The following is a 17,718-nucleotide window of genomic DNA, read 5'->3' as shown; positions in this document are numbered from 1 at the left end:
GGCCTCCCAAGCAGCCCTTCTTGGAGGCGCTAGCTTTGTAGCAATTTATAGCTCTGCACTTGGTCCCCCACTCCCAGCCCCCACCCACCCAAAGCCTCACAAGCTCATTTGCCATGAGCAAGAACACTTAAATAAATGGCCCCCTTTTCTAGGGTGTTGGAAACTAATCAAAGCAGGAATGGCTGGCCAGGTTTACTACTCAGTGCTCTATCATCTGTTCAGACACAGCGTTGTTTTTTTTGTTTTTGTTTTTGTTTTTTTTTTTTGTGGCCATCCTGAACACTGAGCTTCTAATGGAGCTCTATTCAATGGCAACTGTAAAACCCTGAAGCCCCGTCACTATTACAGAGAATACTTTCATCTCGTTCTCAGTTATTGGGCAATATGTATCTCATAAGATTTTATCACATTTCACAGATGAACTGTTAATTGATTCCATGGCTATGATTAGGTGAGACCCAAGCTGGAGCTGCAGCTCCGAGTCCCATAAATTCTTTGGGCTTCTGTAAAGAATAAATCTGTTTTTAATGCAAATTAAAACTACTGGCCAGGGAATTTTGGCTCCCAGTTATTAAAAGACTGGAAGTGCATAAGTGGAGAAAGGCAATAACTGTGGTAATTTCTTAAGGGACTCTCCTATAATTCCAAACATACATTTTTTGGAGCAAAACCAGTAAGGCAAGAAAGTAGCAATGTCTGCTTTCACACCAGACATGACTCCTAACTCTGGCAGTCACAATACTGATAAAACCAAATGCATGCTCTATGGCATATGCTTTTATTTCATTCTAAATGAAAATTATATTGACTGTGGAGAGTTACATAACCCACAGGGACAGGCCACGCGTTTCTTATAGAGCCATGGGACTTTAGAATTGGAAGGGACTTATAGGTCAACTTGTCCGATGTTCTCATTCTAGAGATGAGAAAACCGAGACCTGGAAAGATTGAATGACTTTATTCATTGGCAGAGTGGGGCCTACCATTTGGGTCTCTTGATTCCCAATGAAATGCTTTTTCCACTCTACCCTTCTGTTGTTCATGTTCGTTGACACAGGCATTTAAAAAATAAAAATAGGGGCGCCTGGGTGGCGCAGTCGGTTAAGCGTCCGACTTCAGCCAGGTCACGATCTCGCGGTCCGTGAGTTCGAGCCCCGCGTCAGGCTCTGGGCTGATGGCTCAGAGCCTGGAGCCTGTTTCCTATTCTGTGTCTCCCTCTCTCTCTGCCCCTCCCCCATTCGTGCTCTGTCTCTCTCTGTCCCCAAAATAAATAAACGTTGAAAAAAAAAATTAAAAAATAAAAATAGCTTTTTTTTCCTGTTACCACTTTATTTATTAAAAAAAGTGTTTTTTTTAATGTTTATTCATTTTTTTGAGATACAGAAACAGAGCATGAGAGGGAGAGGGGCAGAGAGAGAGAAGGAGACGCAGAATCTGAAACAGGCTCTACTCTGAGCTGTCAGCACAGAGCCTGATGCGGGGCTCGATCTCACAAATCGTGAGATCGTGACCTGAGCCGAAGTCGGACGCTTAACCTGACTGAGCCACCCAGGCGTCCCTCCTGTTACCACTTTAGACACAGTTGCCCCTGATATTTACTCTCCAGGAGAGTACACTGTCATTTTTTTTTTTCTCTTCCTCATGGTCACCTTCTATGCAGGAACATATTTATTTGTGCATTAACAGAGAAGAGAAAGTCTTCAGAGGAGCAAATTCTCTTCCTATCTTCCAGCAGGATATAGTGAAGAGTACAAAAACTCCAGTCCTTGTGCTTCGTGGATCGCCCCAGCACCCCTGGCTTTATCTGGAGTCTAGATCGTGAGACCAAGATATTGCAAATACTTGTGCAGTTTCAGAGAGGGCCAGCGTTGCCTGTCGAGTTATCACAGAGCTTCAGAAAAGCCTGTTATGGTCTTGGGAGCCTCACTTTTTCCAACCTAAACTGGAGCTAACCATGTACCCTCACCGCCTCTCACCCTGGGGATTTGTGAGGCTTTGTTTGCTAACCCTCAAAGGGGATGAAAACTAAAGGAAATACTGACTTACAGCATTTCCACCCCGCTGTGTATTTCAGAAACTAAGAAAGCAAGTGAACTTCTTCCGAGGAACCAAAGCAAACAAAGTCCCAGGGGATGGCCTGGATTTGGCACTCTGCAACTTTGACAGAGATAAAGTTGCTCTGAGGCTGTACCTTACTGGACTTCAGTGTTATCCATTTGTTCAAGGGAAAGCTAAAGGTTAGCTTATAAACCTACAACTATGTTATAAGGTCTAGATCATTGTCCTCCTGAAAACTGTTTCTATTTAGCAACTAGGGGAATTTTCTCCAGTGGACAAAGGGGCAATCATGCTTTCTGAAATTTCTATCTGTCAGCAGATAACTCTAAAATAGCTTTCAATTTTTAAAACACTGATTTCTAATCATATGTTATGTTTTATAAAACTTTTTTTACCTCACCCTGTTCCCTCTTTTCCTCTCTGCTATGATCCCTTATCTGAGGTCTATCTTTTTAATTCGACTAAATATTTTTAGAGTGCAGACAACGATTGTATCGAAGGGCCCATAGCAAAGTGAACTGTTTTATGATGCCAGAGCGGAACACATCCACTTATTGTTTTCCATGCGTGCCTTTAGAAACTGCTTAGGAAAAGCAAATATTCCTTAGCCTCAGAGTAAATTGTTTCTCTTGAGGATAAGACATAAGAATTTACTAAATCTCACACGAATATTGCAACACTGACCACCAACCTCCTTAAACAGTGCGACCAAACAACTGTGGTTTCTACATTAAAGATGGGATCTAACATATTTCATGTATGACATGAAAGCTACGCTACCTTCACCACAAAGTCACGGAAAACGCTGACAACCAGAATTTATGACCCCCCTCAGCATAGCTAATGCACAGCAGCAGCTTCGGCCCCTCTAAGGTGGGCCCCCTTTTCCTTCAAGCAAGAATCTTGAAGAAATATTAGAAATTTGACATCCACCCCGGAAACCAAATTTCTGTTTGGCCTGACACCAATGTGCCCTTGTTGACAGTCTCTTCTGAATATGCGGACTATTTTCTGTAACACAGACATTCGTTTTACACACAGAGGAAGGGAAGACTTAATACAGGGAAGAGGCCAACCAAGAGGCACAAAAATCTAGGGAACCGCTGCAGGCTGAGTCTTGGAAGAGTCTGGCTGTTGGCTCTTACGTGAGTGAACCGAGAGGTCCTGATCCAGAATGGCTACCCTGATCTTTGTTGATAAGGAAAATGGAGACCCAGGCACCTGTGTGGCTCCCAAAGATGGGCAGAAGCTGCAGTCTAGGCCTCCAGTCAAAACTCTAAATTTTTTTTTAATGTTTATTTATTTTTGACAGCGAGAGACAGAGAGAGAGAGAGAGAGAGAGAGAGAGAGAGAGAGAGAGAGAGCGCATGAGCATGAGAGAGGCAGAGAGAGAGGGAGACAGAATCCAAAGCAGGCTCCAGACTCTGAGCTGTCAGCACAGAGCCCAACGCGGGCTCGAACTCAGACCGCGAGATCATGACCTGAGCCGAAGTTGGACACTCAACGGACTGAGCCTCCCAGGCACCCCTCCAGTCAAAACTTTAGATGGGAGATCTCAGGTTTCAACACCAGGTGTAGGCAAAATGTCTGATGTTCATGCAGCCTTACCTAAAGCTACCAGAAAGGCTTTGAGAACTGTCAAGAGAGCTACGGAAAATTCAGTAAAGAACGACGGACCTCTCAAACAGAAGCAGCCACACTTCTCTGCCAAAAAGGTTAACTGAGAAGACTGTCAAAGCAAAAAACACTGTTCCAGCCTTGGATGACACCTATCCTGAAATAGAAAAATTCTTTCCCTTCAATCCTTTAGATTTTGAGAGTTTTGACCTGCCTGAAGAGCACCAGATTGCATACCTCCTCTTGAATGGAGTGCCTCTCATGATCCTTGATGAGGAGAGGGAACTTGAAAAGCTGTTACACCTGGGCCCCCCCTTCACCTCTAAAGATGCCCTCTCAGCCATGGGAGTCTAATCTGTTGCAGTCTCAAGCGTTCTGTCGACCCTGGATATTGAATTGCCACCTGTTTGCTATGACTTAGATATTTAAATTCCTTAGCACTTAATAGTTTGTCTGTTTTGTATTAATAAAGCAATTCTTTAATTAAAAAAAAGAGGCACAAAAATCTAAAGACATAATCATGCGATTATTCTGGTTTTCACAGATGATCATGCTTGGATGATAACTGTGACTCAAGAACATGTCTGCACTTAGAAAAATTTAGGATTTGCCTTAATTTCACTTTCATCTGTAGTTTAATTTTTTTTTAATTTTTTATTTATTCTTGAGAGAGAGAGTGCAAGAGAGAGAGAGCATAAGCAGGTGGGCAGAGCGAGAGAGGGACACAGAATCTGAAGCAGGCTCCAGGCTCTGAGTTGTTAGCACAGAGCCCAATGTGGGGCTTGAACTCACGAGCCATGAGATCATGACCTGAGCCGAAGTCAGACGCTTAACCGACTGAGTCACCCAGGCTCCCCCATCTGTATTTTAATTTTACTGGCAATTGAAGGTAGAACAAGATGTTGGTGCTCGTCAAAGCAGAGCAGACAGACCGTCTGTAGGATTTCAGAACTCTTGAAAATTGTGGCTAGACAAGAGGAAATAGTTCATTTCTAGAGTTTGTATATTTGCATTTAATGCACTGCTCTCCTCACACATTTATAAAGTTGGTCTTCCTTATAGGCTGTTTCCTAACCTACCCCTCATTTAATTTTCTAGTCCTTTTAGAACTGGCACCAGCAAAATGTATGTCAATTCTCTCTGCTGAATATGGGAATGCTTCAGTATGTTCCCACTCACCCTTTTAAGAGGGAGGCATACCCAAGCTGACTAACCTGGTCAAATGACAAAAACTCGGATCGAGAACCAGAGCCAATGCTTATTGGGTGAACTGGATGGTTCCATTCTGCTATTAAGAGAGAGAAGTGCAAAGAAGAGGCCTTCAGTGGGCAAGGGGTTGAACAGAAGACCTTGGAGATCTCTTCCAATTTCTGGGGCACTTTTCATATGTACAGGTCAGTCCCTCCTCCCCACTTGCCCCTTGTTTCCAGTATCGCCTCAGATCTGAGGAAAGACATAAGTCTCTTAGGTGTTTGGTTTAGTTTAGTTGTAATGCTATGAAGGATCACACTGTTCCTAATTTCCATAAAGTGGTTCAGGAGCAGAGAAATAAAGGAGAGGCAGACAGTGTCATGACGTGTATGACACATGTCAACCAATCACTTCTGAACGGTTCTGTGCTCTTTGAGGAGAAATATTCCCAAGTCCTGTCATAGTGCTTTCCCTCCAGCTCCTGACAGAATCTTATTGCTCATGGATGCATAGCCTCAACAAATGGGGCCAAAAGAACGGCCAGTCAGACATGCTAAGTAAAATAAGCATGCCATAAAATGAAAAATACTGTATTGATTTCGTTTATATGAGGTATCTAGAGTGGTCAAAGTCTCAGGGACAGGAAGTAGAATAACAGTTGCCAGGAGCTGGGGTAGGGGAGGAGAGTGCGCAGTTATGGTTTGATGGGTACAGAGTTCCATATGGAGATAGTAAGTTCTGGAGATAGATGAGTGATGGTCACACAGCAGTAAGAATGCATTTAATAATAACAATGATAAAAAGGAACAGCTAGGGGTGCCTGGGTGGCTCGGTTGGTTAAGTGTCCAACTCTTGATCTCGACACAGGTCATTATCTCACAGTTTTGTTCATGAGTTTGAATCCCGCCTGGGGCTCTGTGCTGAGTGCGGAGCCTGCTTGTGATTCTCTCTCTCCCTCTCTCCTTGCCCCTCCCCTGCTTGTGTTCTCTCAAAATCAATAAGTAAACTTAAAAAAAAAATGGAACAGCTAGCCACAGAAAGGACTAAGGCCAAGTTAGAGCCACTTACCTTTTCTGTGCATTCTCCAAATGACTTTCTTCCATTTTATGCTCTTTTTTGGCTGCAAGAAAGAAATAATTATTATTAAAACAGCACTTTCTTCCATCATATCTTTTGTGTAATCTTTTCTTTTTAATGTTTATTTATTTTTGAGAGAGAGAGGAGAGAGGAAGGAAGGAAGGAAGGAAGGAAGGAAGGAAGGAAGGAAGGAAGGAGGAAAGAAAGAAAGAAAGAAAGAAAGAAAGAAAGAAAGAAAGAAAGAAAGAAAGAAAGAAAGAGTATGAGAGGGGGAGGGGCAGAGAGAGACACAGAATCTGAAGCAGGCTCCAGGCTCTGAGCTCTCAGCACAGAGCAGGATGCAGGGCTCAAACTCATGAACTGTGAGATCATGACCTGAGACCTGAGCCAAAGTCAGACACTCAGCCAAGTGAGCCACCCAGGCATCCCATGTTTTGCATAATCTTCTAACTTTAATTACCACGTTATCAAAATAATTCTGAATTCAGGGGTTGGCGGCCCATACCACATGTCCTGGAGATAGCTCCCAATTGGCTATATCTCTCACCCCCACTTTCTTGAGAACAACTATAGCCAATGGTGGCCATATAATTTACTATTCTCACTAGGACACGTCTGAGACTGAAAGAAGGTGATAACTAATAATTACACCTTGATGAAAACATAAATTGCAACAGTCCTGGCCAGATTGGTACATGTAGTCACCCCAGCTACAGCTGGCCTCTTTGTGAGCTTTGCCATGTATTTGGCACTCTCCCCACCCCTCCCCAAACATCAGAAACCCTGTACCATTTACAGCACTTCTGCTCAGGTCCAGATAAAATCACCGGAACCTTTGCATGCACTGTCTCTATACCCAGGGACTCCTTTGGCAGTCTGTGGAAGCCTACGGTCTCCTTTCTCAGAATACTGATTTTAAAGGTCTTGAAAAAACTACTTAAGACTACTAAGGAAACCCATCATACTGAGATACAACCCTGAATTTAGAGATTAGGAATTTATGGTGTTCTGTGAAACTATTTATTCAGGAGGCTTCATTTTTGGGTAGTGCTTTTATAGATCTTTCTCTAATCAGAAAAACAACACTGTTATATATGATAGTAGCACTCTTTCACTTTAAAAATGTCTAGAAGGGGGGCCTGGGAGGCTCCGTCGGTTAAGTATCTGACTCTTGATTTCAGCTCAGGTCATGATCCCAGGGTCATGGGATCGAGCCCCACATTGGGCTCTGTGCTGATAGCATGGAGCCTGCTTGGGATTCTTTCTCTCCCTCTCTCTCTGCCCCTCCTCCACGCACACTCTGTTTCTAAATAAATAAATAAATAAATAAATAAATAAATAAATAAATAAATAAATAAATAAATAAATAAGCAAGCAAACAAGCAAGCTTAAAAATGTCTAGAAAAATAGGCAAGTCGTAATCCATAAAAGCCCTAAGGTTGCTTTCATTGAAGATTACAATGGTGTGGGAGGGAGGGGAAAGTGGGTGATGGGCATTGAGGAGGGCACCTGTTGGGATGAGCACTGGGTGTTGTATGGAAACCAATTTGACAATAAATTTCATATAAACAAACAAACAGACTATAATGGTGTAAAGTGAATAGGAAAGAAAATCCATCATATCTATTAGGGCCTATGTCATGATACTTCAAGGTAAAAGGTATTAAAGGATTTTAAAATGCCACTATTTAATTAAGCCTAACTCTGCTATGTACTACCTGTGTCACTGTGGTCAAGTTACTCAGGACCAACTGCATAGTTATTAACTCATCTGTCCTATAAGAATAGCCCCAGTGACTACCCTCACACAGCTGTTCTAAAGATGAGATAATACACATCGAAGGCTTAGCACATAAAATATGATCAACAAATGACATGACAGATATTACTAGTATGTCATCATCAACATCATTGATATTAAAACGCAAATTTTATTAAGTTACTCCTCTGCTCAAAACCTTTCAAAGGCTTGTCGTCACCCTTGACATAACCTCTAATATCTTCATGACGTCCCATTCAGCCCTGCAGGTCAGCTCCCTGGCTCCTCTGGGACACCACCTCCTCTTTGCCAAGTTCATTCCTTTCCACGCTCGCTGGCCAGCTTGTCGATGCCTGAGTGCACTGAGCATGCGCACTGGGGGTGTCTGCACTTGCCACGCCTCTCTGGGACACCTTGCCTACAGTCTCTGCCCGACTGGCTTCCTTACAGTATTCAGGTCTCAGCCCAGGTATCACCCTCTCTGCCTTGACTAAATAAAAGATCACCCCTTGTGGCACATCCCCGTCCCCTCCCCCAACTCTCTCTGCCACCGCACACTACCCCTTTTCTGCCCAGCCTCTATCTACCTGGTAGACTATTCATTGTCTCATTCATTTATGGTAAGACAACTGAATGTAAGCTCCAGGAAAGAAGGAACTTCATCTGGCTTGTCTTCTGCTGAGCCTTAAACATGGGAAGAGTGCCTATATATTCAATAAATTATTTTACTTGACAAATGCACTTATTGGATAAACATTGCTTAAAAAGAAAGAGGCTAGGCTTCCTAAGCGTAAAACTTGATATTTAGGATACAAACACAGGCTTAGAGAAGAATGTCAGGCTGAAGTTATTTACTATTATCTCAACGTCCAGGAAATGTCAATTAACAAAACTTCCTAAGTGCTGTGGCCAACCGCGTGAGGCAGAACTCAGGATCGTTAAAGTCCAGCTCTGCCACTTGAGTGTCTGGGACAAGTCACACGTTTCAGCTTCCATCTCCGTAAAATGAAGATGGTAACTCCTCCCTGCACCTACATATGAAGGCTACATGAAAAGGGGACAAGGCTTGCTTGAATCAGAACCTCCGCAGCCAGACCTCTGATGGCTCCATGTCATGTTGAGACCACTGGGGGTTCAAGCTTCCAGTGGGATGGCTGTTTTGACAAAGTTAAATGCTGCTGGAGCATAGGGGAAAGAGCTTGGGCTCTGCAGCAGGTGGGCCCAGGTTGGCTGTGCTCTGTCACGTATTAACCGAAAGACCTTGGGGAAGTCGCTTAACTCCTCTGAGCCTTACCCATAAAACTGGAATGGTAAGATCTCCCGTGCAAGGTGGTTGTGACCTTTGGAGGTACTGAACGTCAGGGATCAACACACATGAGACACTCAACAACGCAGCCATTTATTATCTGACTGGTGAGAAGCAAATGCCAGTAGTCATTATTCCAGCTGTCTGCCTATGGAAAGAGTACTGCAAAATTTCAAGCAAACGTTCCTTTCTTTCTTACGGAGGTCAACAATAGTCTCAATAGAGGGTAATTTTGCTTGTGATCATTTTCAAGTTACATCAGGTGTGCTCTGCCCAGAACCTCACTATTTTTCCCATTTTACTTACAAAGCTGACATCCTTATCAAGGTGCCTAAGCAAGGCTTGTCTACAGGAGGGTGTTCCCTGTGTCAGTCATTTAATTTGCTGTTTCAGACCTTTTTTTTTTTTTTTTTTTTATCTTCAGGGGGGGAAAAAAAAGAAGACAGAAACTGATGTATAATTTGCAAATACCTGGGAGTCAAAGGGATAGGTGTGAGGGGCTTATGATTTTTCTACTTAATGATAACTGACTTATCAATCTCTGACCTGATTAAACTGAATCACTTCTCATATACTAAAGGAAAGATAATGATGCAGGGGGTCTACTTATCAAGGTAATTTTCTGAGAGCAAAGATTCCTTCTTTAACCTCTAGGGTCTATGATCTACAACGGGTTCCTTTCATTGCACAGGAAACCCAGGTCTCTGCACTGCACCCAAGTTACCAACTTAAAAGGCAAACTGGATCATGCCACTCCTGTGCTTATGTGTTCATGAGCTTCCTCTCTGTACAGGGTGAAGTACACTCACACTGCACAGTAAGCCCTTCGCAACCTGGCTCCTGCTACTTCCCACTACGTGCTCCATACTCCTGTCTCCTACGACTCTGTGCTGTTCCTGCCACTCAACCTGTTTTCTTGTACCTTTAGCTTTAGGAACACTGTTTCTCCTGCTTTGAATCCCTCCTCCTCCCTGCCTTCTCCTTCCCAAACACCCCCACTGTAAATGTCTTGTCTTCCTTCAAAAACCGAGCTTTAAAGTTACTCCTTTCATGAAGACCTCCACGGGGGGCCTTTATCAACTGGTGACCTGTTCTTTCTGTGCAGCCCAACAACACTGTGTTCACATATGTGGGGCACAGTACTGACACCATTTGCTGGCAGTCTGCTTTTCCTACTAGACTCAGTGTTTCAGGGCAGGAACCAAAATCTATCTCACAATGGAATTTCAGAATCCACTTCTCTCAACTTTAACACCTGGTAGGCACTCCATCTCTCTGACAGATGAATCAACTGAAAGCAAGGGGCCCACACTAGTGGAACACAGTCCCTTATTATCTCCCTAATGGGGAATCAGAGTCCATTTCCTGGCACAGCTATTTATAATATTCATTTTCTGTTTTCAACAAGATAGAAGAGAGTATAAGAGAATCAAAGAGTGAGAGAGTACTGACTTTCATCCTGGTATATCCTATGTTAGATCAATACGTTATATAGAATGACAGATCATAGATACAAATAACATTGACCCTGAGTTTTGTCTGTATTGGACTAAAATGTTCGAATAGAGTGATTATGAAAAATGTAGAGTTTTTACAAATAAAATGACACTTCCAGAAAATATTCGGACTATGAACACTTGTCACCTAAATGTACCAAAATATTCAAGGTTTTATCCTCAAGAGGGTGGTATTCATGCACTGAGAGTAGCTGAAGAAGGACATCACTCTTCAAAGAAAGTGTGGGTTTTATGCCAAAGATAATTAAGTCATATTTATGGATACCCATCTGGGAGGTAGTAAAGAGTGGAATGAGGGAAAGGGATAGAGGCTGGAATATCTTCCCAGTATTCTTTACACAGTCTATTACACTTTAATATACCATGGTTTATGGACCTGACATGGTTGGTATAAACCAACAGGACGCACAGTAAAGAAGCTGTTTTTATTACAGCTTTCCAAATAGAGGAGCCAGGTGATGCTAACAAGGAAACAAAGGGACCGCACTCCACTTCATGTGGTATCCATCTGATGTGAACATGGCAGCCATTTGTCATTTCTTAGAAAATTGCCCTGTCGCGCACTTTCTAGGAGAAAAGAATGCTTTCACCAACAGAGGCAACAGCACATGAACACTGGAAAGAGGGATGACTTTTCAATATTTGAGAGAGGAAAAATATACATATGTGGAGCCACTGAGTTATGGGGCCATCTTATATTTTACATTTTTCCTCTCGGTATACTTGCCCCAAAAGGATGCTATCTGCCTATCTCATCTTCCCGTTTTATTAGTTTTCCTGGTTGTGGTTAAATTAGGATGATCATTTCTGGCCTGTCATAGAGTTTACATTTGCAAATGTCTAGTTGGATGGTTAACTTGAAGAGCGGGGGCCGTCTGTGAGGTTTTCTGGGAAAATTGGTGTGAGGCTGGGTAGAGGCATGCTATCAAGGTTCCCGGTATATGGGTATAATGTGGTTTCTAGGTCACCTAAGACTAAAGTGGAGTAGAAAACCCAGGCTTTTGATGAAAGTACTAAGTAAAAGACACTGTATCAGAAGACTTTGAAGAGTCCTTTGGAGTCATAAAATCAAAAGAACCCAGGTACAGGGAGTCTTAAAAGTCATTTAGTCTAACTCTCAGGCTGATTGAGTGGGGATCCTCCTGTGTTCAGTCAGACTTTCCAGATCTCATCATTTTCATCATTTTTATCTGCCCTTTTCAGCTGCCTTTATAACTGAACCTGCATATTCTTATGGGCATCACAAAAACCTAAATATTGGTATCACCTTAACTTGGGCACTTGGGGCTTTTCTCAACCAAAGTTCTTCATCTGAACTATAGATGTGGGAAGTGATTTGACCAGCTATTTTCTAAGTTCCCCCCAACTCATATGTACATAATTTAGGACCATTTTATTTAAAATTTTTTAAGTTTATTTATTTTGAGGGAGTGTGTGTGTGTATGTGTGTGAGTGAGAGAGAGAGAGAGAGAGAGAGCGAGAGCACGAGCGAGCAAGCATGAGCAGGGGAGGAGCAGAGAGAGAATTCCAAGCAGGCTCCATACTGCCAACACAGAGCCCCATGAAGGGCTTGATCTTATAAACCGTGAGACTATGACCTGAGCAGAAATCAAGAGTCAGATGCTTAATCAACTGAGCCACCTGGGTACCCCAAGTAGTACCATTTTAGATGGTAGGGAGGTGTTAATTCATTATACACAATGATGGCAACAGAACTTAATTCTCTCATAAATGGTTGCAAAAAGTAAGTCCTGATACAATCAAGCTTACAAATAACTAATGATCTTAGGTCATTTCCATTTTTATATTTCAAAATGTGGGCATAATATTAAAATACCTCATAAAATATCTTACTGATATAATAATTTGAATGAGAAAAAGCTCCCTGGTTATATAATAAAAGAATTGCAAGATTCTTTTATATTCGTGATGACTGTAATAATTATTTGTGTAGGTGAGGAATATAGTTTAAGAGGTCACAATATAACTCTAAGTGCTCATTAGATTTTGCATCTGGTTTGTTCTTTATAGTAATTATAAAAAAAGTAAAAATTTTATCCATTCACAACTCTAGAAGGTAATCAGACTAAGAGTATAATTGGGATCTAAATGAAATAAATTTATCCACAGTTCACAAGTCAACCCACTGTAAAAGCTTTATAACTTTTTTTGGTCTAATAACTTTTTTTCCCTCACCTTCGATGAGACTTTCACTCCCACAGGTTAAGTTTTCAACCACTCCCCATATGGACACAACACTCAATCTCTAGACTGTAGGAGAATTCTTCTCATTTCTTCATGAGAATTCTTCTCATGAGCATAAGCAAATGCTCATTCTTCTTAAAGGCAACCATTTATTTAGCTGTTAATAGTCTGTGATCTTTTTTCCCCTGCTTTGGTATAGTCCAGTGATGTCCTTCAATTCTGTACAACTATCTGTACACGGCAATTTTTTTTTTGGCATCAAGGGATGCAGATGCAATTACTTGAGAAAATTCGTAAGACCACATAATCCATAACCTAACTATAACCTAGTCCAACGATTTAATGTTACAGAAATAAGAAAGTGAAATAAGAAAGGGAAATAAGAAAGGGAATGTACCTAGGTCTCGGACTCATAAGCCAATATACGTCCCAGGGTTCCCTGCTGCTTTCCAACAGGCTAGATTTCCCTCTAGAATGCTCAAATAGTAAGGTGGTATCTTGAAGTTGCACTAAATGGCACATTTTCCATAGGAGTATATACATCAGAGAGAAAGTGCCAACCAAAATGGAATTTCAGCTTTCATTCTAAATTTCCTGACTCTTGATGCTTCAAAACAGACCATGGGGGTAAAACTTAGAATGATCCAGTGAGAGGCTCATTAACATTAATGGGAGTCAGGTGGATGTATTCTCAAACAGGGCCTGAAATTCTCCATTTTATCTCATCCTGTAAGCCTGTGTATACCTTTAACTTATCAGCATTAGCAGAAGTGACATCTCTTTTGAAAAAAAAAAAAAGTTTTTACTTGGAGTTATTTTTTCACCAATATTTCTAAACAAACATGCTTATAAAATATAATTTTCACTTAAAGAATATACATAACTCCTGTTTTCTATAGTGTTTACCCTGTCTCCCTGCCATCTCGTTCCCAATGGGAAGGCTCATCCCTTCCACAGTGCTTTAGAATTCTTTCAGGGACCATGTAGGAATAAGTGAACTCTGTGGTCTCATCACTCAGGGAGAAGACACCAAATGAATCCTCATTTAGGAAATGTTAGGAGTTGCAAAGAAGCTAGATGTAAAAAAGAGGGCTGCTCCCATTTTGTTTCATCAAGAATCCTGATGGCATTTCAAAGCCAATGGGGTTCAGAGTCACAAGCCTCTAAATAACCATTTGGTGACAAATTGCAGGTATGCTAATATTGAAAGAAGGTCTCCTTTCCCAAACTACTCTGTCCTATCTTGGAATTAGCACTAGCATAAAAGTATGTGATTTCTGGAAGGTATGGACTATGTTTTTAAATGTGTATTCAAAATTTAGCACTTAAGACCATAAGCTAAGTGTTTAAAAATCAATAATTTGTTGCTTCCTTAATTGAGGAGAATGACTACAAAAGCAGCTACTAGTTTGAATTTGTGAGCCAGTTTATGAGCAAAATGGTAACAGGCTGCATGCTCATTTTTCTCTCTGATTTAAAGCAGTGCTCTTCAAAAGCAGGGCCTCATCTTTTTTTTTTTTTTCCATAGCATTTTAGTACTTGATTTTCAACAGATATTTCTTTAAGCACCGCATTAACAAATGGAAAAAAAAAATTGGCACCAATTGGGTTCTTTGGGTTTCCCAAAACTGCCTCTGATGACTATCTCTGTTATTTAGGGCCATCATTTAATTCTTTGTATCTCAACTTGTCCATCTGTATACTGGATAAAATGAAACCCTACACCTGAGAACCAGCTACAATAAACCTAAGAAATTACCTAGTGTAAACAAAGTGAACAAAGTTTATAAGTGAACAAAGTTAAATAATGGGGGACCGAATAAATATTGGATTTTATGATAATGGAATAGTGTACTGAACTGTGACCCCTTCAGCCCACCGGTCACAGCTAATGGGATCCAAGGATAGTCAATCCATGGGCTGATCAACTGCTTATGAAGCAGTTCAATACAACTGACTGGAATAATCAGGTTGGTGGTCATGGTGGTGATGATGAAGATGAAGAAGAAGGAAGAGGAGGAGTAGGGGGGGAGGAGAATATTCACTGAGTACTGTGTCTCAGGTAATAATGCTAAGGGGTTTTCATAGATCATTTAACCTTTTCAACTAATCAGATGAGTTCTACATTGTGGATAACAGTGGAACCAAAGCTTCAAATCACTCCATTACTTTCCAGTTGTTGGCCTTGGGCAAGTTAAGTTTAACTTGTTTAACACTGAGTTCTCCAACCTATAAATGAAAGTAATAATAGGACCTATATTAGACAGTTGTTGTAATAATTAAATGAGATATTTGTAAGGGGCTCGGCCATCACACTTGGTACATTAGCTCAGTAAATGTTAATTATGACAATCATTACAACCACTACCACAACAGTTCTAAGTTGCTCAGTGACCTTTGCTTGGTCAATTTTTCTTGGGCTTCCATGAGACTCATTTGAGTAGTTGAGCATCCTGTTTTTCCTTCAGTAACATGTCTATCCCTACAACAAACTCCCTAAGACCTGATGCAAATGCACTAGATCCAAATATCCCACAAATCAGGTTTTCAAAGGGTATCATGGAGATAAAATTCAGAATATAAAGTAGTAAATACAGTGAGACTAAATTATATTACAATGTATGCCACAGAAATAAATTATCTATTAAAAATATCAGAAAGTAATATACCAAAATATTATAGTTGCTATTTCTGCCTTTCTGGCTGATAGGCTTTTTATTTTTCATATGCTTCTTTTTTAAGAATTAGCATCATTTAATATAATCAGAAAAAAATAATTGTATTTGGAAGCAGAAGCAGAGCACACGGAAAGTGACTTGCCCAAGGTCATACAACTAACTTGGGGCAAAAAAGAACTTGTTCCTTTACTCATCGTTTTTTTCACTATACCACACTGTTATTCTTTACATGTTCCTGCTTAAGAACTCTAAGACTGTCATATCATTATAGACGAGAAAATTACAGAAATAAGAATTCATAACTGGAAAAACAAGTATTCGAATGAATAAGTTAAATTGAAAGGCATAGTCACCTACGTTAAAGTCCTAAAGCCCTTTATTTATACCTTACACACACGTAAATTTTGCCATTTCTATAAAGTAACCATCCCACATATTTTTATGAATTGTCCAGAAATATATACAATGTGAAGAATGATTTTAATCACATTATAAAGATGAAAACTCAGATAAAAGCCATTATGCATGGTCAGAGATCTTAATAGATTAAGATTGGTTTTAACTAATCAAAAACAGAGAGGAAAAAGAAAGCCATACTCATATTTCAGATAAAATATTACACGGTACCCATACCTTTACAAAGTAGATTTCTTGTTCATCTAGATTTATTTATACTAAACCACTTACATTTTTTGTAGCATAAAACATTTGTTAAATAATTGAAACCCTTCAGAAAAACAAGTATTGCTGTGTTTAGTCATGAACGTACATAAGTAATCATAGAACACCCATTGCCATCCTTAAACGGGACTTCTTTTAGAACCCTGGCAAAGGTGTAGTGTACTTGGGAAACCAGATTTATAGGGCAACTAAAAAACTGAAACTGAGAAAATTCTCACTGTCGTGATATCTGTTATTGCTCTGAGTATCAAAATAATCCATCAAATTTGCTTTCTTACAGTCAAGAATTTGTCATAGTTGGGGATTTAAATTGGTCCGCTAAAAATGGTACCCAAGAATTATACCCTAACTTCAAGAGTTGTGATGCTACCAAGAGTATAGGTGCAGGGAAGGCAAGGGATAGTTTGTCTCTTGGGAGGTACGTCCAAGAAAGGAAAATACTAGGTGAACTGTGATTCCCCAAGAAGACACTGTAGAAGACATTTTCCACATTAAAGCACACTTAATTTGCTCTGCCAGTAGAAGTTATGCAGAAGGACTATTAGCGCAAGTGATCCTTATCAGAGTCAGTAAAAAAGAAACAAAGAAATGAGGTTTGGTTTTAAAACTGACCACCCCACTTAGAAGTCTGCTGGGTAAAAGTGCTGATGGTGAGTTTAACAGAATTTGGGGTGGTCTCTCAGGACCCACATCCTCCTTTCCTGCCCCCCACCCCCACTTTTAACAAATCTTTATAATTTCTCCCAGATTTTAAAATAACTCCTCATTGTAGAACATGTGGATATCTGAGGGAAAAAAAAAAAAAGAAAAAAAGACGAAAATAGTGCAGAAGGCTTTCTTATGTAAAAGCCTCTGCTAATATTTTGATTCATTTCCATAAATGTAGGTGTACGTTTAGAATCACAAAGCCACGTGTGCTGGTTTATATACTTGAGGTCATACTGAATATATAATTAAGTTTCTTGCTTTTCCATTTAACATGTTGAAGAATAGGTCAACTTTTAAATAAATACTTTTAAGATACTTTATCATTTGCCATTTAATTGGTAATGATTGAAAAATAATTGTTGGAAAATAAGCCTTTTTTTCCAAAGTGGGTATGAAACCAATTCAAATAAAATAATTTTCTAGAAACCCATGACAGCATTTCAAAATAATTTTCTGACAACGTTTCTTCAGTAATGTCTTTTAGGAGAAAAATGTTTGGTTATGAAGGACTGTTAAAACATTATCAAATGTACTTAAAGCAGATTTTTATCTTTTGATTCAACCTGGAAATGATCTGTTGCTTTACTCTTTAGTTGTCTGCTTTCTGTAGCTTAGTAGAGAAATGTTTTAGATGGCCACAAGTATTAAAATCATGTCTTGGGGTGCCTGGGTGGCTCAGTTGGTTAGGTACCCAACTTCGGCTCAGGTCATGATCTCGCGGTCCGAGTTCGAGCCCCGCGTCCGGCTCTGTGCTGACAGCTCAGAGCCTGGAGCCTGTTTCAGATTCTGTGTCTCCCTCTCTCTCTGACCCTCCCCCATTCATGCTCTTTCTGTCTCTGTCTCAAAAATAAACGTTAAAAAATTAAAAAAATAAAATAAAATCATGTCTTATGCTGCAAAATCAGTTAAAATTTCTTTCCA

The 17,718-nt window shown here is 40.4% G+C and overlaps 1 protein-coding gene and 1 pseudogene across 5 annotated transcripts in view; one reads left to right on the top strand and one right to left on the bottom strand.

The window, feature by feature from the left end:
- Positions 1 to 17,718, bottom strand: part of FMN1 (formin 1) — a 429,625-nt gene that overhangs the window by 39,154 nt on the left and 372,753 nt on the right. For all 5 annotated transcript variants that reach the window (XM_086710287.1, XM_086710286.1, XM_086710289.1 and 2 more), the window contains one exon: positions 5,935 to 5,986. In XM_086710287.1, coding sequence (XP_086566413.1) covers positions 5,935 to 5,986 — 52 coding nt within the window. The remainder of the gene's footprint in view (positions 1 to 5,934; positions 5,987 to 17,718) is intronic.
- Positions 3,216 to 4,145, top strand: LOC112855158 (securin-like; annotated as a pseudogene).

Source organism: Puma concolor, chromosome B3 (genome assembly GCF_028749965.1).
Source record: "Puma concolor isolate L17-30 chromosome B3, mPumCon1.1.hap2, whole genome shotgun sequence".
Classification (NCBI taxonomy): Eukaryota; Metazoa; Chordata; class Mammalia; order Carnivora; family Felidae; genus Puma; species Puma concolor.
Note: the sequence above shows the minus strand (reverse complement) of the source record. Positions and strands in the feature narration are given on the sequence as shown.